Source organism: Dipodomys spectabilis, unplaced genomic scaffold (genome assembly GCF_019054845.1).
Source record: "Dipodomys spectabilis isolate Male_0828 unplaced genomic scaffold, ASM1905484v1 ptg000002l, whole genome shotgun sequence".
Taxonomy (NCBI): domain Eukaryota; kingdom Metazoa; phylum Chordata; class Mammalia; order Rodentia; family Heteromyidae; genus Dipodomys; species Dipodomys spectabilis.
Window position 1 is genome coordinate 40,059,195 of NW_024870679.1, and position 25,451 is coordinate 40,084,645.

General features: G+C 39.0%; 1 protein-coding gene across 5 annotated transcripts in view; it reads left to right on the plus strand.

The window, feature by feature from the left end:
* Dock7 (dedicator of cytokinesis 7) overlaps positions 1–25,451 on the plus strand; it is a 195,988-nt gene that overhangs the window by 160,823 nt on the left and 9,714 nt on the right. For 2 of the 5 annotated variants that reach the window (XM_042676205.1, XM_042676228.1), the window contains exons 40-46: positions 1,052–1,195; positions 6,888–7,019; positions 8,617–8,631; positions 19,858–19,983; positions 22,426–22,515; positions 22,631–22,867; positions 24,206–24,349. In XM_042676205.1, the coding sequence (XP_042532139.1) occupies positions 1,052–1,195; positions 6,888–7,019; positions 8,617–8,631; positions 19,858–19,983; positions 22,426–22,515; positions 22,631–22,867; positions 24,206–24,349 (888 nt within the window). Of the gene's footprint in view, positions 1–1,051; positions 1,196–6,887; positions 7,020–8,616; positions 8,632–19,848; positions 19,984–22,425; positions 22,516–22,630; positions 22,868–24,205; positions 24,350–25,451 lie in introns of all 5 variants that reach the window. The other 3 variants (XM_042676213.1, XM_042676237.1, XM_042676221.1) reach the window with 2 other exon arrangements.

Genomic DNA, 25,451 nt, shown 5'->3' on the forward strand with positions numbered 1-25,451 from the left:
AAAAGAAAATACTTACAACTCTGATCTAGATACCAATACACACACACAAAAATGTTAGACCTACTTCTGAAGTTGGTAAATGAGAGCTGGGATGTAGCTCAGTGCAAAAGCACTTTCCCAGCAAGCACAAGATCCTGGATTTAATTATCAATACCAAAACAGAAAAGACAATCAATCAATCCATTTAATAGATGGGTGTGCAGTCAGGAACTGGGCAGGAAAGTCGGTGCAACTTGTTCCTGCAATTAGCCACCAAAAGCCAGAAGTGGAGCTGTGGTTCAAGTGGTAGAATGCCACTTGAACAAAAAAGATAAGGGACACAGCAACCAGACCTTAACTTCACGCCTGACTACCAGCACAAGGAAAAATGGTTTTGGAGTTTTATCTGTTACAGTAGTGATCAAATTTAGGAGCTCACACATAAATAAGCATGCATTCTACTGCAGAGCTACTTCCCTTGCTTAAGGTCATCTAATAGGTTTTTTTTGGGGGGGGGGGGTGTTGTTTGTTTGTTTGTTGTTTTGTTGGTGGTGGTGGTCTGTGGGCTTGAACTCTGCGCCTGGGCGCTATCCCTCAGCTCTTCAGCTCAAGGTTAGTGCTCTCCCACTTGAGCCACAGTGCCACTTCCGGTTTTCTGGTGGTTAATTGGAGATAGGAGTCTCACGGACTTTCCTGTGGGAACTGACTTTGAACCACAATCCTCAGAGCTCAGCCACCTTAATAGCTAGGATTAAAGGCATGAGCCACCAGCACCCAGCGTTTGTTTTTTTAGTGTGTGGTATGAGGGTCTTTTTATTATTGATGTTTTGGTGATTGTTTTTGACAGGATCTTCTCATGTTGTCAAAGCTGGCCCAGAAGTTACTTTATAGCCTAGGCTGCCCTGAAAATTATGATCTCCCTGTTACCACCTTCCAAATGCTAGGATTGCAGCTATACCCTACCATGCCAGGCTAAGCTAAGAGCTATATTTGATTTTCAGTTAACTTTTCCTATACATTTTTCATGATTGGAAATTCTACTTCACAAGCCTTTTCAATTTGTTTTCCCTAGAATATTTCATCTAATGTTTTAGAAGAATCTGCAGTCTCAGATGATGTGGTATCTCCAGATGAAGAAGGTATCTGCTCTGGAAAGTACTTTACTGAATCAGGACTTGTGGGATTACTGGAGCAAGCAGCTGCTTCTTTCTCAATGGTAGATGACTTTTTTTCATTCTCTTCCTTAAGTTTTATACCTCTGAATTATCATTAGCATGTATATCTGTGTTTTCTGCCTTATGACCATGCTTTTCCTTTAAATATTTCTAGAGCTACCTAGGAAAATATTTTTCTCTATATATGCATGTCTGCTCACTCTTTTATGTTAATAATTCATTACTTCCCCTTGTTTATGTAGATTTTTTTTGGTTCACAAAACGTACCACAAAAAGGTCAATCTCTGATGGCTCATACCTATAATCCTAGCTTCTCAGGAGGTTGAGATCTATGGATCCCAGTCAAAGCCAGCCAAGCAGAAAAGTCCAGAGACTATTCCTAGCTAGACAGCCAAAAAAAAGTGGGAGGGAAGTGGCTGTGGGGCTCAAATGGTAGAGTGCTAACCTTGAGTTGAAGAACTCAGGAACAGCGCCTAGGCCCAGCGTTTAAGACCCACAACCGACCAAAAAAATGTGGGGGTATGGCTCAAGTGGTAGAGTGCCAGCCTTGAGTTGTAAAAACCAATTAAAAGCGTAAAGCCCTGTACATATGTCCCGGTACATACATATAAACACAGATACATATTTTGTTTTTTTGTTTCGTTTTGTTTTGGTCGGCCATGGGGCTTGAACTCTGGGCCTGGGCGCTGTCCTTCAGCTCTTCAGCTCAAGGCGAGCGCTCTACCACTTGAGCTACAGCGCCACTTCTGGTTTTCTGGTGGTTTATTGGAGATAGGAGTCTCACGGTCTCTCCTGCCCGGGCTGGCTTTGAACCGCGATCCTCAGATCTCAGCCTCCTGAGTAGCTAGGATTACAGGCATGAGCTACCAGCGCCCGGCGTCATATTTTGTTTGTTTGTTGTTTTCCTGGTGCTTCTTTGTTTTTGTGCCAGTTTGGGTTTGAACTCAGGGCCTGGGTGCTGTTCTGAGCTTTTTGCTCCAGGCTATATCTCTACCACTTGAGCTGAAGTTCCCCTTCCAGCTTTTTGGTAGTTAATTAGAGATGAGGATATTCCAGACATCCTTGCCAGGGCTGGCTTCAAACCTCAGATCTGAGCCTACTGATTAACTAGGATTATAGGCAGGAGCCTTGTATTTTAAATTTTAAAAAGAACAAAATAAGGCTGAGTTGTAGCTTAGTGGCAAAGTGCTTAACTAGCAAGTGCAACTTCCTGGGTTCAATTCCCAGTACCAAAAAAGGAAAGACAAAAAAATACAGTTAATAAAAATAAATAAATAAATAAAATTAATCAATTTAAGTTGTGTTTGAGGAGAATGACTTGGCCCCCATAAGCATAGCTTTTTTCTACTGGATGAAATGGAAATTCTTCTTTCCAGTAGGGTAGATGCATTGTTCTGAGGCCCACAAAGTGATGGCCACCACATCTTAATATCCTGGATCTTTTTTTTTTCTTCTTCTTCTTCTCCTCATGATTTTTTTTTTTATTGTGAAAATACCTACAGAGGGGTTACAATTACATGAGCAAGGTAATGAGTACATTTCTTATCAAGCATTGTTGCTTCCTCCTTTGTTTTCCCTTACCATCCTTTCCCATCCCCCTCCCACTGCCGCCCACGCCAAAGTTGTAAAGTTCGTTTTTCAACATAAGGATTTGTACATCTCATTGTTGCAATGAGTCCACCTGTATCCCTATTTAAAAATTTTATTTTTTCCCTTCCCCTCCACAAATTATACCAACATCAAATACAGTGAAAACAGGAGTTATACCATGGGGGAGGGACATACAAAGCAACAAAGAAATCATCTTATAAATATGTTAGAAACAATAGCAAGAAGAAAAAAACATTTGAGTCTTTATTTGGGGGTTCATTTCACCTAACATCAACTCATCTGACTGTTTCTGCTTGTCTCAGACATATACTAGTTATTGCAAATAATGGAAAACATAGGACCTATGTTTCTTTGGGCCTGATTTACTTCACTTAATATAATTTTTTCCAAGTCTTTCCATTTCCTAGCAAACAGGGCAATGTCATTCTTTCTGATGGAGGTATAGAATTCCATTGTGTATATATACCACATTTTCTTGATCCATTCATCTACTGAGGGTCATCTGGGTTGGTTCCATATCTTAGCTATGGTAAATAATGCTGTAATAAACATAATTGTGCTGGTAGCTTTAGTATGGTCTTGTTTGTGATCATTCGGGTAAATGCCCAGCACAGCCAGCATTATACTTAATGGTGAAAAACTAAAGCTATTTCCTCTTAACTCAGGAACAAGACAAGGATGTCCACTCTCTCCACTTCTCTTCAATTTAGTATTAGAATACCTAGCTATAACAGTAAGATAAGATGCAAACATAAAAGGGATCCAAATAGGGAAAGATGAAGTAAAACTCTCCCTCTTTGCAGATGACATGATCTTGTATTTAAAGCATCCCACACGCTCCACTCCCAAGTTACTCGAGCTGATTCAAAACTTTGGCAAAGTAGCAGGGTATAAAATTAACCCTCCAAAATCAATGGCTGCCAGGCACCGGTGGCTCACACCTGTAATCCTAGCTACTCAAGAGGCTGAGATCTGAGGATCTCGGTTCAAAGCCAGCCTGGGCAGGAAAGTTTGTGAGACTCTTATCTCCAATAAACCACTAGAAAACCGGAAGTGCCGCTGTGACTCAAGCGGTAGAGTGCTTGCTTTGAGCTAAGAGCTGAAGGACAGCGCCCAGGCTCAGAGTTCAAGCCCCATGACTGACAAAAAAAAAAGTCAATGGCTTTTCTGTATGCTAACAATGAGAAAAGCGTGACTGAAATCAGGAAAGCAACTCCATTTGTAATAGCTCCACAAAAAAATAAAATACCTAGGAATTAAGGTAACCAAAGAAGTGAAGGACCTCTATGATGAAAACTTTAAAAACCTGAAAAAGGAAATCAAAACAAACCTTAGAAAGTGGAAAAACCTCCCATGCTCCTGGATTGGAAGGATCAACATCGTGAAAATGGCAATACTTCCCAAGGCTATCTACAAATTCAATGTAATACCTATCAATATTCTAACCTCATTCTTCAAGGAAGTAGAAGAGGCAATCCACAAATTCATATGGAACAATAAAAGACCCAAAATAGGGTCCGGGAAGGTGACTCGGTGGTAGAGGGCTTGCTTTGCATACATGAGGCCCTGGGTTCGATTCCTCAGCACCACATAAGCAGAAAAAGCCGGCAGTGGCACTGTGGCTCAAGGGGTAGAGCGCTAGTCTGGAGTTGAAGAGCTAAGGGACAGCGCCCAGGCCCAGAGTTCAGGCCCCACGACTGACCAAAACAAAAAAAAAAAAGCAAGTCCCCAAATAGCAAAAACAATCCTTAGCAGAAAGAACAGTGCTGGAGGAATATCAATACCAAATTTCAAACTCTACTACAAAGCCATAGTAATCAAAACAGCTTGGTACTGGCACAAGAACAGACCTCAGGACCAATGGAATAGAATTGAAAACCCAGAAATGAACCCACAGACATATAGCCATCTAATCTTCGATAAGGGAGCTAAAAAAAATAGAATGGAAGAAAGACAGCCTCTTCAGTAAATGGTGCTGGAAAAATTGGTTAATCATTTGTAGAAAACTAAAGCTAGATCCTTATATATCACCCTGCACCAGAATCAACTCCAAATGGATCAAAGACCTCGGAGTCAAAGCAGACACACTGAAAACATTTCAAGACAGAATAGGAGAAACCCTAGGACTCGACTTGGCACAGGCTGAAATTTTCTTAATAGAGACCCAGAAACACAACAAATCAAAGAAAGGTTGGACAACTGGGATTGCTGGCAAAGGACATAGCTAGCAAGATCAATAGAAAGTCCACGGATTGGGAGAAGATCTTCACTAGCCATACAATGGACAAGGATCTCATATCTAAAATATACCTGGAACTCAAAAAATCAAATCTCCCAACAACAAATCCTCAAAGAAACAACTGCCCAATATATAAGTGGGCTAAAGACTTACAGAGAAACTTCTCTGAAGAGGAAAGGATGGCCAATAGACACATGAAGAAGTGCTGAACCTTCCTAGCCATAAAAGAAATGCAAATCAAAACAACACTGAGATACCACCTCACCCCAGTTAGAATGGCTATAATCAAGACCCTAATAACAACAGATGCTGGAGGGGATGTGGCAGAAGGGAACCCTACTGCATTGTTGGTGGGAACGTAAACTTGTTCAACCACTTTGGAAAGTAGTATGGAGGTTCCTCAAAAGACTCCACATAGAGCTCCCCTATATCCTGGGTCTTATCTGTCAGGAACTTTATGAACTTGTCCTAGGAGCTGTCCCTGAGCTCTTCAGCTCAAAGCTAGTGCTCTACCACTTGAACACAGAGCCACTATTGGAGATAGAGTCTCAGGGACTTTTCTGGATCCCTTGTCTGACTGCCCTACCATTATATAACCCTAATCTTTATTCCTTCCCACCTGTCTGTGAGACAATCAAGTAGAATAGACGAGGATGTTTATTTTAGAAGGAAAAGATAGCTGAAATTCTGTGGATTATGTGGATAGCTTCACCAACATTCTCTGATTTTTCTACTTACTGTTTAGTATTCCAGTATCAAGATTTAAGAGACACATGGGGCTGGGAAGGTGGCTCAGTGGTAGAGCGTTTGCCTTGCATGCATGAGGCCCTGGGTTCGATCCCTCAGCACCACATAAGCAAAATGAAAAAAAAAGCCGGAAGTGGCGCTGTGGCTCAAGTGGTAGAGCGCTAGCCTTGAGCTGAAGAGCTGAGGGACAGCACCCAGGCCCAGAGTTCAACCCCACAATCATCAAAAGGAAAGAAGCAGAATATCCTCTTCCCATTATATATAAATATATATTTCTGTGTATTCTATAGAAATAGACATATATGTATATGTATTTATATATATATGTGTATGTAATATTACATACTACTTGCATATATACAAAGCTAGAGATGATACATTATCTAAAAATTTTTTGTTAAAAGACATAACAGTTGAAAATTTTATTTTATTTATTTATTTATTTATTATTTTTTTTGTCGGTCGTGGGGCTTGAACTCTGGGCCTGGGCGCTGTCCCTCAGCTCTTCAGCTCAAGGCCAGCGCTGTACCACTTGAGCTACAGCGCCATTTCCGGTTTTCTGGTGGTTTATTGGAGATAGGAGTCTCACGGTCTCTCCTGCCCGAGCTGGCTTTGAACCGCGATCCTCAGATCTCAGCCTCCTGAATAGCTAGGATTACAGGCGTGAGCCACCAGCGCCTGGCAACAGTTGAAAATTTATACTGCTATTTTTATGTCCTATTGGAAAACCTCCAATTGTCACATTTTGGTGGGGTTTTTTTGTGTTTTTTTCTTGTTGTTGGTCATGGGACTTGAACTCTGGGCCTGGGTGCTGTCCTTCAGCTCTTCAGCTCAAGACTAGCACTGTACCACATGAGCCACAACTCCACTTCTGGTTTTCTGAGTGGTTTGTTGGAAATAAGAGTCTCACAGACTTCCTGCTCAGGCTGGCTTGGAACCATGATCCTCAGATCTCAGCCTCCTTAGTAGCTAGGATTACAGGCAGCATGAGCCACCAGTGCCCAGCTTCAATTGTGGTATTGTCTTAATAGAAATATTGTGAATTTATCAATTATGTATACAATTTATTGTATATAAATTGTTGTACTTTCTTATTGATATAAAAGAAAGCAATGCTTTAAATGTTATTTTTATAGGCTGGCATGTATGAAGCAGTCAATGAGGTTTATAAAGTACTTATTCCTATTCATGAAGCTAATCGGGATGCAAAAAAACTATCCACCATTCATGGAAAACTTCAAGAAGCATTCAGCAAAATTGTTCATCAGGTAATAATTCCAATTTCTCATTTTTATAAGTGGAAGAAACTTTGTGTTGCTTTGTACTAATGTCAAACTAAATTCCGTAATTGACCATTTTAAATAGGTTGCAAATTTTTGAATAGTCAAAATGATGGTGTTTTGTGGCTAAAACAGGACTCATTAAATAACAGATTCACTTAAAATAGATGATGATCACTATAAACTTTCCACATGGCTTTACTTTTTATTCGTATGTTTTACATTGTTATTATTTAGCCACATTATGAGTTATTTTGTTTTCATCATAGTTTATAATTATGAATTTGATTTTTAAGTTAGTATCAGGTCATTTACTGTTAAAGTTTTTATATTTAAGTAAATTTCCTATTAAATGATGTGCAACTTTAGTAATATCTTTGTATTTTTAATTAATACAACTGAACTTTATTTTTTCTACATCTTACACTCAGTTTTTATATTTCTTTTTATTTTATATTTCATTTCTTTAATGAATAAAATAAGTACATTACTTTTAATAATATGATTTTAGTACTTTATAGGTTATGAGACTCTTATCTCCAGTTCACCACCAAAAAGCCAAAAATAGAGTTGAGGCTCAAGTCTTAACTTTGACCAAAAAGGCTAAGGGACAGAGCCCAGGCTTTGAGTTCAACTCCCAGGACAGGCAAACTCAGAAGAAGAAGAAAAAAAAAAGTCAATTGAACTACTAGCAATTGACGTCCTTGAAACTAAATTCTTGGCTCCATTGAAACACTCTGAAATGTTCTGTTGACTCTCTTCCTTCACTTTTCTGTTCCCTTTCCTGTACCCTCTACCCATTTACTCCTGCTATCTCTAAAAAGGAGTTAGTGATTATGCTTTTGTATTTATTAGGAGTCCTACTTTTTGTCTTATCAGCTTGACCTCTTTCTTGCCATCAGCTAAGCTGTTTATAAATGAATTAATACATTCTATAAATAAGCTAGGGTTGTTCCTGCTTCTGTTATGCAAGGAATCTTTTGTCATCTACTAAAATATTGAAGCTTCCAAAGATGGATTAGATTTTATGATTAGAACAGGTGGGTCTTTGTATAATCAGTTTGTCCATATTCTGTGAAAATAATCTCATGCTCACTGCTAAAGCTCTGAATTACAAATTATACATGCCAGGTATGGAATATCTAAAGCTGGTAGTTTCCAAAACTCTGCATGCATTTACATCAGTGTTATTAGAGCAAAATTGCTATTTTCATTCCATCTTAACCAGAATATTTCATTGAACTGCAGCTCACCTTAGAAACTTAATTAGGATGCACATATGGAGCAAACAGCTGGTTTTCTTTCCCCAGTGATTTGTACTTTTATTTTAAAAGTACTTCATGTTTGTATTTTAAAAACTTAGCTTTTAAAAGGCAAATGGTTAGGTATAGATTCTGAAAAGCAGTTTATAAACCTATTGTAGTTCTTAAGTGACAAATATGCTGTTTAAAAATACATTGTTAAATTCATGGAGAAAAATTTAGAGTATATGTGCCTTATACTATTGCACTACCTTTGGCCTTTTTTGTTCCCTTTAAACAGTTTTTTTTTATGACTTGCCCTTTTTTTACTTTTTATTATACAGAGTACTGGCTGGGAGGTAGGTAATGTTTTAGTTAGTTAAAGACACTAATAGATTGATTTGATCAGATTTCTTATGCCAATGCTTTGCCCACATGTGCTAGCTGTGGGCATTCTGTTGCTATCTGCTACCAACTGAATTCATTAACCAAAGAAATTTTGTTATAATACTGCAGTATATTTTATGAAATTCATTATCAAGAGGTTGTAGGTAGTGCATGTAAATCCAGTGTTAACACTAATGAGATTCTTTGGTAAATGAGCCACTTTGTCATCACTTTAGTTTGTTTGAAACATTTCTCTCATCAACATTTACACACAGATTTCTTTTTTTTAACCATGTTGTTTCACCTCATTTTACAGAGGTCGATTTATGTGTTATTGCTCAGAGGTATTAATAGAAAATACTATATTTCACCCAATCTAAGATGTCATCAATCTTAGGTATACTAATGTTTCATCTGATTTTAAGAAAGAAAATTACTTTTGTATTAAGCCATGGCATCCTGTCAGTTGAAAGCTACAGAGATACTAAAGTGTGGGCAGAATGTAAGCATCCTATAGTTGATGAAATACTATATTAATTTGATTGTTAGTTACTTCACGTTGAGTATAAGTCCTATAAAGGGAAAGAAATTCAGTTTTGTTCAATTTTGTTGGGAAGGACAAATAAAGACATTGAGAGAATTTTAAATTGAATTTCACCTGATACTCTATGTGCTTGATTTATCAGTATTTAATGAAGACTGTATAGGCCTCTGTTTAGCACTTAGGCTTGTGAAAAATATAAATCAAATATGACCCAAAAATACCAGAATTGTTTTCTAGTCTTTCTGTAAAGGAAAGAATTCTAGCCGGGCACGGATGGCTCACACCTGTAATCCTAGTTACTCAGGAGGCTGAGATCTAAGGTTTGCAGTTCAAAACCAGCCTGGACAGGAAAGTCCATGAGACTCTTATCTCCAATAATCCACTAGAAAACCAGAAGTGGCGCTGTGGATCAAGCGATAGAGCGCTCACCTTGAGCTGAAGAGCGAAAGGACAGCACCCAAGCCCAGAGTTCAAGCCCCACAACCAAAAAAAAAAAAAAGAGGGCCGGGTGCTGGTGGCTCACGCCTGTAATCCTAGCTACTCAGGAGGCTGAGATCTGAGGATCGCGGTTCAAAGCCAGCCCGGGCAGGAGAGACCGTGAGACTCCTATCTCCAATAAACCACCAGAAAACCGGAAGTGGCGCTGTAGCTCAAGTGGTAGAGCGCTCACCTTGAGCTGAAGAGCTGAGGGACAGCGCCCAGGCCCAGAGTTCAAGCCCCACTACCGACAAAAAATAAAAAGAATTCTATAAATTATGTCCTAACTCACATTGATGATATAAAGCTAGGTAGTAATATATCACATTTATTTTGAGTTAGGTATTTAACATCTCTTTTCCTATTACTTTGTAATCAGATTTATGTTGATTAGTCTACACTCTCTGGCTTTGCATTAAAATCTTGGTTTTAGGACCCAAATAGGAATAAACAACTGAGTTTATTGCTTTTCTTTAGATGAAGGCAGCACTTTTGCTTTGCACCTATCTTAATTCTTCAGAATAAATGTGTCATCTTATTAATACCAAAAATACAATCCTTCACTTCTGCAGCTCAAGTAAAACATCTCTAAAGAGACTTGCTGTCATAATCTTTGAAAGATAAGTTCCTTATGAATGTTCTAATAGGAAATAGAATTATATGAAAATTAAGAATAGAGTGAAACCTCTGAGCAGTTTGCTACTAGTCTGCTTGATGCTAAATCGACCCCTGAAAGGTATAATTTTCACTGGTTATGACATTAATACCATTCGTTCATCATGTTTATTGCATGGTAAAAGTTGCACAAAACCTTATTTCCTTGTTAATATTCTTGTCACTTCCTTTTACTGGATCTTTAGCTTTGTAGCTTCTAAATTTATTGCACGTTTGTTTTTTGCTGTTCCCTGTAAAACTTAAATGGATGCTTGCATTTTATAAAATGTGTTTGCTGCCATTTGCTGCTTAATTGTTTTTGAAATTTTCTTAATTAAAATGCTTTCTGTTTTCTCTTCTCTCTTGCCCCTGGTTGCTGACCCTCCTCCCTACTTTTACTATTGTCTATTGTGGTAAGTTCCTATCTTGTGAATATTTTTCTTTTTGACTCTGAAAACTCCAGTAATTTCATTTTTTCTTAAAACTGTTTCCTATAGCTAATTTCTTGATATTCTTATAGAACTTTTCATTGGCTTGATATCCAGTAAGGGTAATTTAGACATTGTAGAAAGGCTCTTTAAATTGATAGTTCACCCTTTTGTTTACAGGAAAGTCCTTCTGGGTTTATGTATTAACAATGTGTTTCATTTTTGCATTTTGCTTTTGCTTTAGTACAAATATTTCACTTGGTAATGTTTGTATGTGTGCAAAAGATAATTGCATCTTGGTATTTAGTAATTTGCTATAGTATTTACCATGCAAATAATAAATTACAGACCTTACAGAATCAGTAGCTGTTATCTACTGTGCCATTTGCTGTTCCTTCCCAGGTGTTTTCTGTTTATTTCTATTTTTTCTTTTTCCCAAAGTGAAAATTATATATATATAATTTTTTTTTTTTTTTTTTTTGGCCGGTCGTGGGGCTTGGACTCTGGGCTTGGGCGCTGTCCAAGCTCAAGGCGAGCGCTCTACCACTTGAGCCACAGCGCCACTTCTGGTTTTTTTCTAGTGGTTTACTGGAGATAAGAGTCTCATGGACTTTCCTGCCTGGGCTGGCTTCCAACCGAACCAAGATCCTCAGATCTCAACATCCTGAGTAGCTAGGATTACAGGCGTGAGCCACCGGCACCCAGCTGAAAATTGTATTTTTTATCATGCATTTTAGTTTATTTTTAGATAAAAGAAAATTGTGTAATTTCTATGTGAAAAACTGTCATTTCGTATTTTTGTACATTTAGTAATGATTTGTATTCAAAATACATCAGAACAAGTTATCATTTAAAAAAATCAGTCCCAGCCTGACACTAGTGACTAACGTCTGTAATCCTAGCTACTCAGGAAGCTGAGATCTGAGGATCCTGGTTCAAAGCCAGCCTGGGCAGGAAAGTTCATGAGACTCTTATCTCCAATTAACCACCAGAAAACTGGAAGTGGCGCTGTGGCTCAAGTGGTAAAGCACTCACCTTGAGCTTAGGGACAGCACCCAGACCCAGAGTTCAAGCCCCATGACTGACAACAAAAAAAAAGTGAAAGAAGGAAGTAAAAAAAATTAAAGAAAGTAAAACATAAAACAAGTACTTTTAGATAGCTGATTAGGAAAACGACACTCCATAAGAAGAATTTAGATAGTTATTTTAAAAGTCCATGAATCAGGAACATAAAGAGAGTTAAGGAAAACACAGTACATGGAAGAATCTTGTTATTACTGTGAGAAATTGATTACCTTCCTGGTGATTGGCATAGACTGAAACTGAGCACCAGATGAGATATGCCACTGATTTCTGTTCTGTCCCTTATGCTACTTTGAGGAGCAAAAGAAAGATGAGGTCAGCAAATTAAAGCATAAATGATATTAAGTAAGCCTTCTTTTTTTTTTTTTTTTTTTGGGGGGGGGCGGTCCGGTTGTGGGGCCTGAACTCTGGGCCTGGACGCTGTCCTTCAGCTCTTCAGCTCAAGGCTAGCACTCTAGCACTTGAGCCACAGCGCCACTTCCGGCTTTTTTCTTTTTGCTTATGTGGTGCTGAGGAATCGAACCCAGGGCCTCTTGCATGCAAGGCAAGTGCTCTACCACTGAGCCACCTTCCCAGCCCAAGTAAGCCTTCTTTTTCCTGGAGTAGAACATATTATGGTTCAGATTGAGATTCTGATTGGCATGGGGTATATCTTATAGTATGTTTGCTACATAAACCATCAACTTTGTGTGTGTGTGTGTGTGTGTGTGTGTGTGTGTGTGTGTGTGTGTGTGTGTGTGTGTGTGTGTGTGTGTCTGTGTCTATGTCTATGTCTATGTCTATGTCTGTCTGTGTCTGTCTGTGTCTGTCGGTCGAGGGGGTTGAACTCTGGGCCTTGGTGCTGACCCTCAGCTTTTCAGCTCAAGGTGAGCACTCTACACTTGAGCCACAGCCCCACTTCTGGTTTTCTAGTGGTTTATTGGAGATCAGAGTCTCACGGATTTTTCTGCCAAGGATGGCTTTGAACCATGATCCTCAGATCTCAGCCTCCTGAGTAGCTAGGATTACAGGCGTGAGCCACAGGCACCAGGCCAACTTCATTTTTTATATGGAGAATACAAAGAAAGCATGCAGGCATGTACAATTATAGTGGAGGATGGTGCTATAATGTAGAGAAAAATACAGATTTCTAAAATGAATTACTCAGGGAAAAATCACAAGATTCTCAAGAAAATTATTAAAGATGTGGAAGAGAGGTCAAGGGTCACACTTATGACCAATTAAGAGCTTCAAATTCAGGTGTCAAATACACTAGTGTTTAACTTCAGCTCTTACATTATTTACTGGTCATGAGCAAGTTATTTTTTTCATATTTATATGACAAAATAGTGGTACAGTCTTACTAAATTGTTCTAAGAATTCGTGTAGTATTAAGTGGTTAGCTAGTGTTTAGAAATTTTTACTGTTGGAGATCATTTTTGTTGCTACTATGATTTTTCAAATCATCATTACCACTACTATTATTTGAAATCTCTGGGGGTAAAGAGGTTTGTAGGGATCAAACTCAGGGATTCATGCATGCTAGGCAAGTACTGTACCACTCAGTATACCCCCAAACCCTATTATCTTAACAGAAGATATACATTAACAGGCCAGATGTATTGATGCTTGCCTATAATCCATGCTACTGTGGAAGAGGAGATGGGAGGTTTCCTACTTCAAGGCCAGACTCCATAATTTAGTGAGACACTAACCCAGAATGAAATTATCTATTTATTTTTGTGGGTCCTAGGGCTTAAACTCAAAGCTTTTTTTTTTTTTTTCCCTCAAGGCCAATTCCACTTCTGGCTTTTTGGTGGTTAATTGGAGATAATTGTCTCACAGACTCTTTCCTATCCAAGCTGGCTTCCATCTGGGACCCTCAAATCTTATCCTGTTAAGTAGCTGGGATTACAGACATGAGCTACCAACTCCTGGTCCCAATATGAAATTTAAAAGGGCTGGGATATAGCTGATAAAGCACTTACCTAAGTGTGTATAAGGCCCTAGGTTCAATCCATAGTACACACACACACACACAAAAAAAAAAGAAAATAAGTTGGGGCAGGGGGAGGGGATAGGAGGAAGAGAGAATGAAAGGAGATTTGGGTTAATAGAATCCACGATAGGTTACAAACAGGTAAGAGCTGCTTTTTTTTTTTTTTTTTTTTCTGGTGCAATTCCTCAGGCTTGAACTCAGGGTCCAGGTGCTGTCTCAGACCTTTTTTGATCAAGGCTAACGTTCTACCACTTGAGTCACAGCTCCACTTCTGTGACTTTGGTGGTTAATTTGTTGGTTAATTGGAGATAAGAGTCTCATGGGCTTCCTGCAAGGACTGGTGTTGAGCCTTGATTCCTCAGATCTCAGTCTCCTAAGTAGCTAGACTCCCAGCTTTGAAAAGCAATATATACTTTTGAAGAGGCATATATCTCATAGAAGGGAGAGAGATTACCACTATTTGGAAATTTATTAACTTAAAGGAAATATAGTAGAAAACAAATTTATGAGGATAGTAGACACTAGAAAGTGATGTTATTGTGGAAATATACAATTATCCCCACAGAATGTTTCTTCATAAACAGAGAAAACAAGAACAGATTTAAAATATGCTTATCATAAAGAGACTTCAGCCATTTAGAGACAAGGAAGATGGACTTCTTTGAGACACAGTTTCTACATCCAGTCTGAAGAAAAAGTGGTCAGTAGAAGGGCTAAGCTTTGAGAGTAAGTTGCAATATGGGAGAAAAAGATTTTTTTTATTTTTTTTTTTGGGTCCCGTCATAGAGCCTGAACTCTGGGCTGGGTGCTGTCCTTCAGCTCTTCACTTCAAGGCTAGCGCTCTACCACTTGAGCCACAGCTCCACTTCTGGCTTTTTTTTTCTGCTTATGTGGTGCTGAGGAATTGAACCCAGGGCCTCATGCATGCAAGGCAAGCGCTCTACCACTGAGCCACCTTCCCAGCCCAAGAATTTTTTTTTTTTTTTGGTTGGTCATGGGACTTTGAAGTTCAGTCCTGGACACTGTCCCTGAGCTCTTTTGCTCAAGGCTAGACTTCTACCACTTGAGCTACAGGGCCACTTCCAGTTTTCCAGTTAATTGGAGATATTAAAACTGTGATCTCATATTTCAGCCTCCTGAGTAGCTAGGATTTCAGGTGTGAGCCCTGTTGAGAAAGAATTGTCAATAGTAAAAGAAGACAATGTTAGAAGAATTCTAAGAAAAAAACATAAACCATGTTGTCCAAAGCTCTGAAGAGAAAGTAAAGATTGAGTAATGATTTTCCTCACCATGAAACTATGTGATTATGGGCTCAGTAATAGACTAGGGCCAGTGGCTTGATAACAGAATCCTTTCTACACTAGAAATAAAATTGCTCAAACTCGGCATTCTTCTTCTCTACCTTCATCCCTCTCTGGTGCAGGCATACACACACTCACTTGAAATTTCAGTAATTCCTTATAGTTACTTTTCTGACCTCTTGCTCTCCCCGTTCTTTCTCCCTTTCTTTCTTTCTTTCTTTCTTTTTTTTTTTTTTTGCGGTTGTGGGGCCTGACCTCTGGGCCTGGGCACTGTCCCTCAGCTCTTCAGCTCAAGGCTAGCGCTCTAGCACTTGAGCCACAGAACCACTTTGGCTTTTTCTGCTTATGTGGTGTTGAGGAATGGAACCCAGGGCCTCATGCATGCAAGGCAAGCACCCTACCACTGAGCCACCTTCCCAGCTCTCTCCCCCTAATTTCTTCTGCTGCAGCCACACTCTGCAATTTCCTGTTCCTTAGACTCTAAGTGGGCTTTTGCCATGGGCCCCTTGTACTGGACTTTCCTCTGGCTGGAATGTGCTTCTTCCAGAAATCCAAGTGATCAACTCTCGTGTCTTCTTCACATCTTTATTCAGATATCACTTTATTGATGAGATCTGATCTGCGTCCTTTGTCTTCTGACTCTTCTGCTAATTAGCTTAGATTATTCGTGAAAGGGGGAGGGTCGTTGTATTTTCCACACACAGTACAGTATATCTCAATCAGCCTCACTCCTCATCGCTCTCCCTTATCCTACTCCCACTTCTTAAAATAATTTCCAGCCGGGCGTCAGTGGTTCACGCCTGTAATCCTAGGTACTCAGGAGGCTGAGATCTGAGGATTGCGGTTCAAAGCCAGCCTGGGCAAAAGTCTGTGAGACTCTTATCTGCAAAAAAACAGTAGAAAGCCTGAAGTGGCACTGTAGCTCAAGCAGTAGAGCACTCACCTTGAGCTGAAGAGCGCAGGGACAGCGCCCAAGCCCAGAGTTCAAGCCCCACGATGGACCAAAAAATAATAATTAAAAATAATAATTTCCAGTAGGTTTCACTGTTCTGTTTTCATACATGCAAATAAGCAGCTTCAGCCTTGTTCATCCCCTTCATTAGCCCTGCCCCCACTTCCCTCTGATACCTCAATAAAAGAGGCTATTCTTTGTTCACTGATTTATCGTAAATAGAACATTTTACTGGTACCTAGTATGTACTCTAAATGTTTAAATGGAAGAATAATTTCCTTCATATATTTTATGACTTTATTTTTTTTTCAGTCCCCACTGGGGCTGAACTCTGCCTGGGCACTGTCCCTCAGCTCTTCAGTTCAAGGCTAGCACTCTACCACTTGAGCCACTTCTGGTTTACTAATGGTTTATTGGAGATAAGAGTCTCATGGACTTTCTTGCCTGGGCTGGCTTTGAATTGCGATCCTAAGATCTCAGCCTCCTGAGTAGCTAGGATTACAGGCATGAGCCACCAGCGCCCAGCTATTTTATAACTTTCTATCTTCCTTTCCCCTACCTCTTTGCTGGAATATCCCTCTACTTCCCTCCCTCCATCTACTTGACCATTTCTTTTCACTGATGAATCTTATCTATGACCAGCATCTCAATTGTGATTTGTGTCCAACAAGATTAATCTTTGCTTTCTTGATAATTTTTACAATACCATATATTGCTTTGTATTGTAGTTATTTGAATACATTTTTATTCTCATGAGAACTAGTCTATTTATATAGTTAATAAGGATGAGCAGTAGCTAACACAAGAAAGGCTCAATACTTTTTTCCCCCTTCAACTGAATGTTAGTATAATGAAGTATATAAAAATTAGTTTGCTAGGGCTGGGAAGGTAGCTCAGTGGTAGAGCGCTTGCCTTGCATGCTCGAGGCCCTGGGTTCGATTCCTCAGCACCACATAAACAAAAAGTAAAAAGCCGGAAGTGGCGCTGTGGCTCAAGTGGTAGAGTGCTAGCCTTGAGCTGAAAAGCTGAGGGACAGCGCCCAGGCCCAGAGTTCAGGCCCCACGACCGGACAAAAAAAAAAAAAATTAGTTTGCTAGGCACCAGTAGCTCATTCCTATAATTCTAGCTACTCAGGCTAAGACCTGAACATTATGGTTCAAAGGAAGCCCAGGCAGGAACATCCACAAGACTCCATCCTCAATTAACTAGCAAATGGCTAGACTGAAGGGATAGCTTGTGGAGGCATAAAGCACCAGCCAGAAGCAAAGAAACCAAGCAAGAGCTCACAGCCCTGAGTCCAAGCCCCAGTATTTACACACACACACACACACACACACACACACACACACACACACACACACACACACACACATATCAGTTTTAAGCTTTATTAATAAAAATTCAATGTCTAGATTCAAGGAGAGGCAGTTGTGCACTGTTAACTCACTGACAGTAGATCACACAGACATAGTATTGTGTCTATTTCTGTGGCTTCACATATTAAAGAAAAGCACTGAAAACGAATAGACGCAAGCAGGACAGTACTTCTTGCCATAGGAAAATCTGACTGAGAGCTGAAAATTTTAGCTAAGGGAAACAAGTCCTAATTACTATTGTCAAATATTTGACAAATCAGTCTTGAAGTTTAAAATAAGTTTTAAATCTTATAAGCCAGAACTTCTAAATAGTTCTTTTAGAGAAAAAAGGTTTTGATACTTAAAGTTTTTTATGAATGTGTATGTTACATGCCTTAAAAAATATCAGTCGCCATTTTTAAATTATGTTGGTACTGAGGTTTGAACTCAGGACCTCATGCCCTTGCTCATCTTTTTTTGTGTACCACTGGTGCTCTACCACTTAAGCCATGCCTCCAATTCAACAGTTACAATTTTTAAAGTAATTTTCATAAGTGCATTTTTCATTTTCTGTGCAGTACCTTCTTTTCTTGATTATGTCAAGATTTACTGTTGATGTATTCTTCTATTGGCTTAATCTACCTAGACATCTCATTTGCTATAAAAGTTAATATATATATAATATATATATAATTTTGAAATGAAGTACTGAAGAAATGTTTTCAAATTGGAAATGTCAGGTGGTTTTTAATACCAAAACATTTTTCTTTTTTTTTCTTTTTTTTTTTTTTGTTGGTTCTGGGGCCTGAACTCTGGTCCTGGGTGCTGTCCCTCAGCTCTTCAGCTCAAGGCTAGCACTCTACTACTTGAGCCACAGCGCCACTTCTGGCTTTTTCTGCTTATGTGGTGCTGAGGAATCGAACCCAGGGCCTCATGCATGCAAGGCAAGCACTCTACCATTGAGCCACCTTCCCAGCCCCAAAACATTTTTCTTTAAAGATTTACTTACATTGGACGAAAATAAGAATATATTTTCAGTCATTGTATTTTTTCTCCCTTTGGTATTAAAACACTAATCATTAAGGATCAGCATCTCATTTTGCTTAATTACCAGTAACATTTAATATATATGTTCATATACCTTCTAGTCTTTCTTGTATAGGAAAAGACTTAAATATAAAGCAAATAATCCTTAAAGAGTTTCACAGAATGAGGTAACAATATTCAACAAGAAATGTACTCATTAGTTATGTAACTGGAACCCCTCTGTACATCACCTTTACAATTAAATTTTCTTAAAAAGAGTTTTGGGCTGGGATGTAGCTCAGTGGCAAAGAGCTTGCCTAGCAAGTGCAGTGTCCTGGGTTTGATTCCCGGGACATCAAAAAAGAAAAGATTAAAAAAATACCATTAAAAAAAAAAGTTTCACGGGAATTGAAAAACTTATGTGTGATTATGTATATAGGAGCCACTCAGAGCCCTCTGAAACAGCTTGTGTCCCAATTGTAAATATTTCATGAAAAAGTTCTCAGTTACCTTCATTGAAAGAATTTGTTTTCACCTGTCTGTGTGAGAGTTATGATCAACTTGGTGTACTTTGTACGTGATGCTAATGTGTGGTTAATGTGTGGCAACGAGTGTGTTCGCTAGGGGCCCATCACAAACATATGCATGTATAAGTATATTTTTTCCTTGAATTTACCAAGTTTTTTCCTTCCATTCCATATTTAATCATTCCTCCATATACAATTTTTACCAAAAGAGAGACACTAATTACGTATTTTTTGCACTAGTATTTCTTCAGGGTCTTGTCATTTTACTGATTATCTGATCTATACCAGATGCTATCTTGGTTCCTAAGTTTTATTATCTCATTTTCAAATTTAATTTTAATATGCTTCATGTTAGGATAGGTAGGACACAATTCATGTATAGCAAGCATCTTTCCTTACAAAAAGGAAAATAAGTCAATATATCTCAATTGTATTGATTTAAAAAACAAAGACAGGGGCTGGGGAGGGGGAGAGGCAGATGGGAAGGAATGGGAAGGGGAAACAAAGGAGGAGACAACAATGCTTGATAAGAAATGCACTCATTACTTTGGCCCATGTAATTGTAACCCCTCTGTACGGTGTTTTCACAATTTAAAAAAAAAAAAAAAAAGACAGTTGTGATACTTGGTACTAACTCTAAAAAAATACATGTGATTTAGTCCCTTACTAAAAGCTATAATTGGATATTTGTTAGAAATAATGAAAAAGACTTGTTTTTAATAAAAGGTCACTTGAAAATTCATAAAAATATTATATTGAAATTAAATTTTTGCCATATTTTAGAATTGTGCACTATTGCAATGTAAGCATAATATAAGACACAAAACATCTTTATATTAAAGTTTCTCATTTTCCTAAACCTAGGATGGTAAGCGGATGTTTGGCACCTATTTCCGTGTCGGTTTTTATGGAACCAAGTTCGGGGATTTGGATGAACAAGAGTTTGTTTACAAGGAGCCTGCCATAACCAAACTTGCAGAGATATCTCACAGATTGGAGGTGAATCCTGTGGTGCTTTATAAAATATCATCTGTAGTTTATATCTTTGGTAATGAATAAACTTTCAGATCCAGATCTAGTCATTTAATCAGCCAGATTCCCAAAGTAAACTACTATTTTTTTTTAACTACTCTTTTGTTTTTGTTTTGTTTTTTCCTTTTTTCTTGGTGGTACTGGGATTTGAACTTGGAACCCCATGCTTTTAAGGTGGTGTATGCTTTGCTTTTATTATTCAAATAGAGGCCCCTCTACCAGCCCTGGAACATGATCTTCCTATATATACTTATTATTTTGCTGGGATAACAAACATCCACCCTAGCCCTTCATCCCCCAGCTTTAATTGATTTTATGAATTTTTTTCTGCAGCTGGCTTCAAACCAGTGCCTCTTGAATACCTGAGGTTACGTATGTGAATCACCTCACCCACATAGGGATTTTTTTAATTTTTATTTTTATTTTATTTTATTTTTTTTGGCCAGTCCTGGGGCTTGAACTCAAGGCCTGGGCACTGCCCTGAACTTCTTTTGCTCAAGGCTAGCACTCTACCACTTGAGACACAGCACCACTTCCGGCTTTTTCTGTGTATGTGGTTGGAGAAATCAAACCCAGGGCTTCATGCATGCTAGGCAAGCGCTCTACCACTAAACCACATTCCCAGCCCAACACATAGGGATTTTTGATAGGTACTCTTGCAAACCCTTCATATATCTTATGGAATAGTAAGATAATATTACCAATGGATTTTTTCCACACATATTTTAGAATCCTATATCCTTCAGAATTTCTTTGATTTGCAGAAATTATCCACATTTTGTAGGTTTAAAAGACATAAGCGATTAAGTAGGAGCAAATAATGAAACTGAAAGTAGACTCCTAGGAAATTGCTGAACCAAGTTCTTTGGTTTAACTGGTTCCCTGTGAAGATAACTTTAGAACTTAAATGCCTGACATCACTGCTTACAAACATTTCTTAGAGTCTGTTCACATTTATGACTGGACTACTTGTTACTATAATAATTGGCTTGCCTGCCTGCCTGCCTTCCTTCTTTCCTTTCTTCCTCCCTCCCTCCTTTCTTTCTCTCTTTTTTCTTTCTTTCCCTTTCTCTTTCTCTTTCCAGCAGTTTGTACTTAGGGCTTTAGTGCCGACCCCCAGCACATTTCTCTTTAGTTATTCTTCAGGTACAGTCTTGTGGAGGTTTTTGTTGTTGTTTTGTTTTGTCTGGAACAAGCTCAGCACTCCTCTCATCTACTGCCTCCCAAGTACTTGAGACTACAGGCATGTACTGCCACTCCAGGTTTATTGTTTGTCATGAGGTCTTGCTGGCTTCAAATCTGGGTTCCCATGAGATGGCATCAGTAATTAACTTTCATATTTATTGAGTTAGCCAGTCTTTTCTGTTAGTTATTCATTGTCTCTATTATTATTCAAAGTCTGGCACTAGGACTAGATTCATTGGCATCAGTTGAGAGGACACCAGTGGTTCACACCTGTAATTTTATCTACTCAAGAATCAGATTTGAGGATCATGGTTCAAAGCTAGCCTGAGCAGGAAAGTCTGTGAGATTTTTAACTATAGTTAACTACCAAAAAGGCTGGAAGTGGTGCTGTGGCTTAACTGGTAGTCTTGAGCACAAAAGCTCAAGAACAGTGCCTAGGCCTTGAGTTTAAACCCCAGGATCGGCATGTACACACACACACACACACACACACACACACACGCACGCACGCACGCACGCACGCACGCACGCACGCATTATCTTTAAGTGTAAGAGTTTGTCCTTTGGCAATTAAGATTTAGTTTTTTTGTTGTTGTTGTTGTTTTTTTTTTGTTAGTGACAGGGTCTCAATTTGTACTCCAGGCTGTACTCCCGGCTGGCCTCATTTCTCACTCTCCTGTGTGCTCTTCCAGATTGCTGGGGTTAAAAACGTTAAAGATGTATGCTACTACACCCAGTTTAGTTTTTTTCCCCATTGTATAGTTTTAACCTTGCCCATGCTGCTATTCAAAGTCTAATGCTGGACAGAACTTCAACATGTCCGTTTTTATTTGGGAATGTTTCTTTAAATTAGTCATAAAAATGAACACTTATTCATGACCCGTGGTCTGTAAGAAATCAGGCCACATCAGAACTGAGAAGAGGATCCTATAAAATAATGCCTTCCTTTGGTTGCTACATTCCTCCCCTTTTGGTTTCTCTTGACCCATTGTGGAATCCTGTATTTTTACTGGAGAAAATTATTTTCTTTTATTTTGTGTTTTTTAACTGCATGGACGGAAATTATACTCAACAAAGACTTAGGGAATTATTATTTTATACTAACTGATGTAATTGAAACAGACCTACTACATCGTTTATCTTGCTCAGCATACTCCCTCAGAGGCCACTGTGCTCATTAATCCTGTTAACTTTATGTGCAAGATTTCCTTTTCTTCATTGTAGGGATTTTATGGAGAAAGATTTGGAGAGGATGTGGTTGAAGTAATCAAGGACTCTAATCCTGTAGACAAGTGTAAATTAGATCCTAACAAGGTAAGCCAATTAGACTGTAATGACACAGTCATATCTCAGAGACCCTCTCTGTAATTATGTTTGACTAACATTGATGACTTAACAATGAAGAAATGAAGGATTTTTCCTTTTCCAGGCATACATTCAGATTACCTACGTGGAGCCATACTTTGATACATACGAGATGAAGGACAGAATCACATATTTTGACAAAAATTATAATCTTCGCCGTTTTATGTACTGTACACCCTTTACTTTAGATGGACGTGCCCATGGTGAACTTCATGAACAGTTCAAACGGAAGACCATTCTGACTACTTCTCATGCCTTTCCTTACATTAAAACAAGGGTCAATGTCACCCACAAAGAAGAGGTGAGTCCCTAAGAGGAGAAAACAGTTCATGGAGCAAACACATTCAAGCCATCTAACTACAATCTGGATTAATAGAAGATATGTATAATACTTCACATCGTAACATACTAGAATGTCACCCATTTCCTTCAGCCAATCAGTTATTGCTTTATTTCTAAGTCTCTGACTCATTCTTAGCTTCTGCTTTCTTTTGTGACAGTCTTGGAACTTGAATTGAGAACGTGGGTGTTGTCCCTGAGGGTTTTTTTTTTTGTTCAAGGCTAGTGTTATAACACTTGAGCCACAGCTCTACTTCTGGCTTTTGGTGGTCTAATTGGAGATAAAAGTCTCACAGACTTTGCTGCCTCAACTGGTTTGCACCAAGATTCTCAGATCTCAGCCTCCCTGAGCAGTTAGGATTACAGGTGTGAACCACCAGTATCCAGCAGCATCTGCTTTCTTTTTTGGAGATGGTTGTTTTACCTGTACTAGGACTTGAACTCAGGACCTTGGCACTGTCCCTTAATTTTTTCACTCAAGGCTGGCATTTTTTTTGGGGGGGTCCAGTCATGGGGCCTGAACTTTGGGCCTGGGCACTGTCCCTCGCTCTCCAATCCAAGGCTAGCGCTCTACTACTTGAGCCACAGAGCCACTTCCGGCTTTTTTTTTTTCTGCTTATGTGGTGCTGAGGAATTGAACCCAGGGCCTCATGCATGCAAGGCAAGCACTCTACCACTGAGCTACCTTCCCAGCCCCAAGGCTAGCATTTTACTACTTGAGCCCCACCTTCACATCTGGCTTTCATAATAGTTAATTAGAAATAAGAGTCTCATGGACTTTCCTACCTGGGCTCAGCTTGAACCATGACCCTCAGATCTCAGTCTCCTGAGTAGCTAATACTATAAGTGTGAGCCACTGATAGCTGGCTTATTTTCTTTTTTGTTGTTGGTTATTTTGTTGTTGTCCTTATTGTTTTTGCTGGACCCAGATTTTAACTCAGAACCTCTCATTTGCCTAGATGGCTTGTTTGCCTGGCTTACTACCACTTGAGCCATGCCTCCAGCATGACATTTTGCTGGTTAATTGGACAAGAGTTCACAGACTTTTCTTTCTGGGCTGGCTTTGAACCTGGAACCTCTGAATCCTGAGTAGCCAAGGCTTATAAGCATGTGCCACTGGCACACAATTTCAGTTCATGCTTTAAAAGGTGTTTATTGGTTTTTGTTTTTTATTAATTCAGGGATAGAGTTTGGAATTTTATTGTTGTATTAAAGCTTTCAGTTTGCTGGTTTTATTATTTAAAGTTCATTAAATAGGTTTCAAACAGTATACTGACCTAATAGTTGATGTTTTACTCAGATAATCTTAACACCAATTGAAGTTGCTATTGAGGATATGCAGAAAAAGACACAGGAGTTGGCATTCGCAACACATCAGGATCCAGCTGACCCCAAGATGCTTCAGATGGTACTTCAGGGATCTGTTGGTACCACTGTAAACCAGGTTAGTACTTTTGTTAGCATTGTGTAGTTTTAATTACAAATTGTACTTGGAATAATTTTAATACTGTTTTTTACAAAATGACAGATTCTTGCTATATCAAGTGTAAAGGGCATGTATTAGAAGTGGTAACAGGGCTGGGAATGTGGCTTAGGGATAGAGTGCTTGCCTAGCATTCATGAAGCCCTGGGTTCGAATCCTCAGTACCACATGCACAGAAAAGGCCAGAAGTGGTGCTGTGGCTCAAGTAGTAGAGTGCTACCTTTGAACAAAAGAAGCTGAGGGACAGTGCCCAGACCTAGAGTTCAAGCCCCACGACCAACAAAAAAAAAAGTTAAAAATTTTTGTGAGGTGGAAAGGGATGGTTGGGGAAAACTAAAGGAGGAGGTAACAATGCTCCATAGGAAATGGACTCATTTCCTTGCTCATGTAACCATAACCCCTCTATACAGTATCTTTATAATTTAAAAATATATTTTAAAAAAAAATGGTAACAAAGAGCCGGGTGCCAGTGGCTCACGCCTGTAATCCTAGCTACTCAGGAAGCTGAGATCTGAGGATCACAGTTCAAAGCCAGCCCAGGCAGGAAAGTCCATGAGACTCTGATCTCCAATAAACTACTAGAAAACCAGAAGTGGCGCTGTGGCTCAAGTGGTAGAGTGCTTGCCTTAAGATGAAGAGCGCAGGGACAGTGCCCAAGCCCAGAGTTGAAGCCCCACAACAGATTTTAAAAAAAAAAAAAAAGTAACAAAGACACTGAATTTGTTTTTAATTGTTATCATAAAGGTGATGTACAAAGAGGTTACAATTACATAAATCAGGTAAAGAGTACATTTCTTTTTGGGCAGTGTCATCCTTTCCCTTCCTCTCTCCCAGTTTTTCTACTCCAGTCCTTATTCACAAGTTGTACATTTCATTTTCAACATTGAATCTAGTGGACATTGAAGCTTAAAACAGGGAAAATTAAAAATGATTTCGTATAATCTCAGTTAAGATTTTCACATCTGCTTCTCTGTTGTCTGTATTTTTCTACCTATCTACCTATTCTTAGATGAAGAATTATGTAATTTAAAATGGCCATGTGTATGTGTGTGTGTTTGTGTGT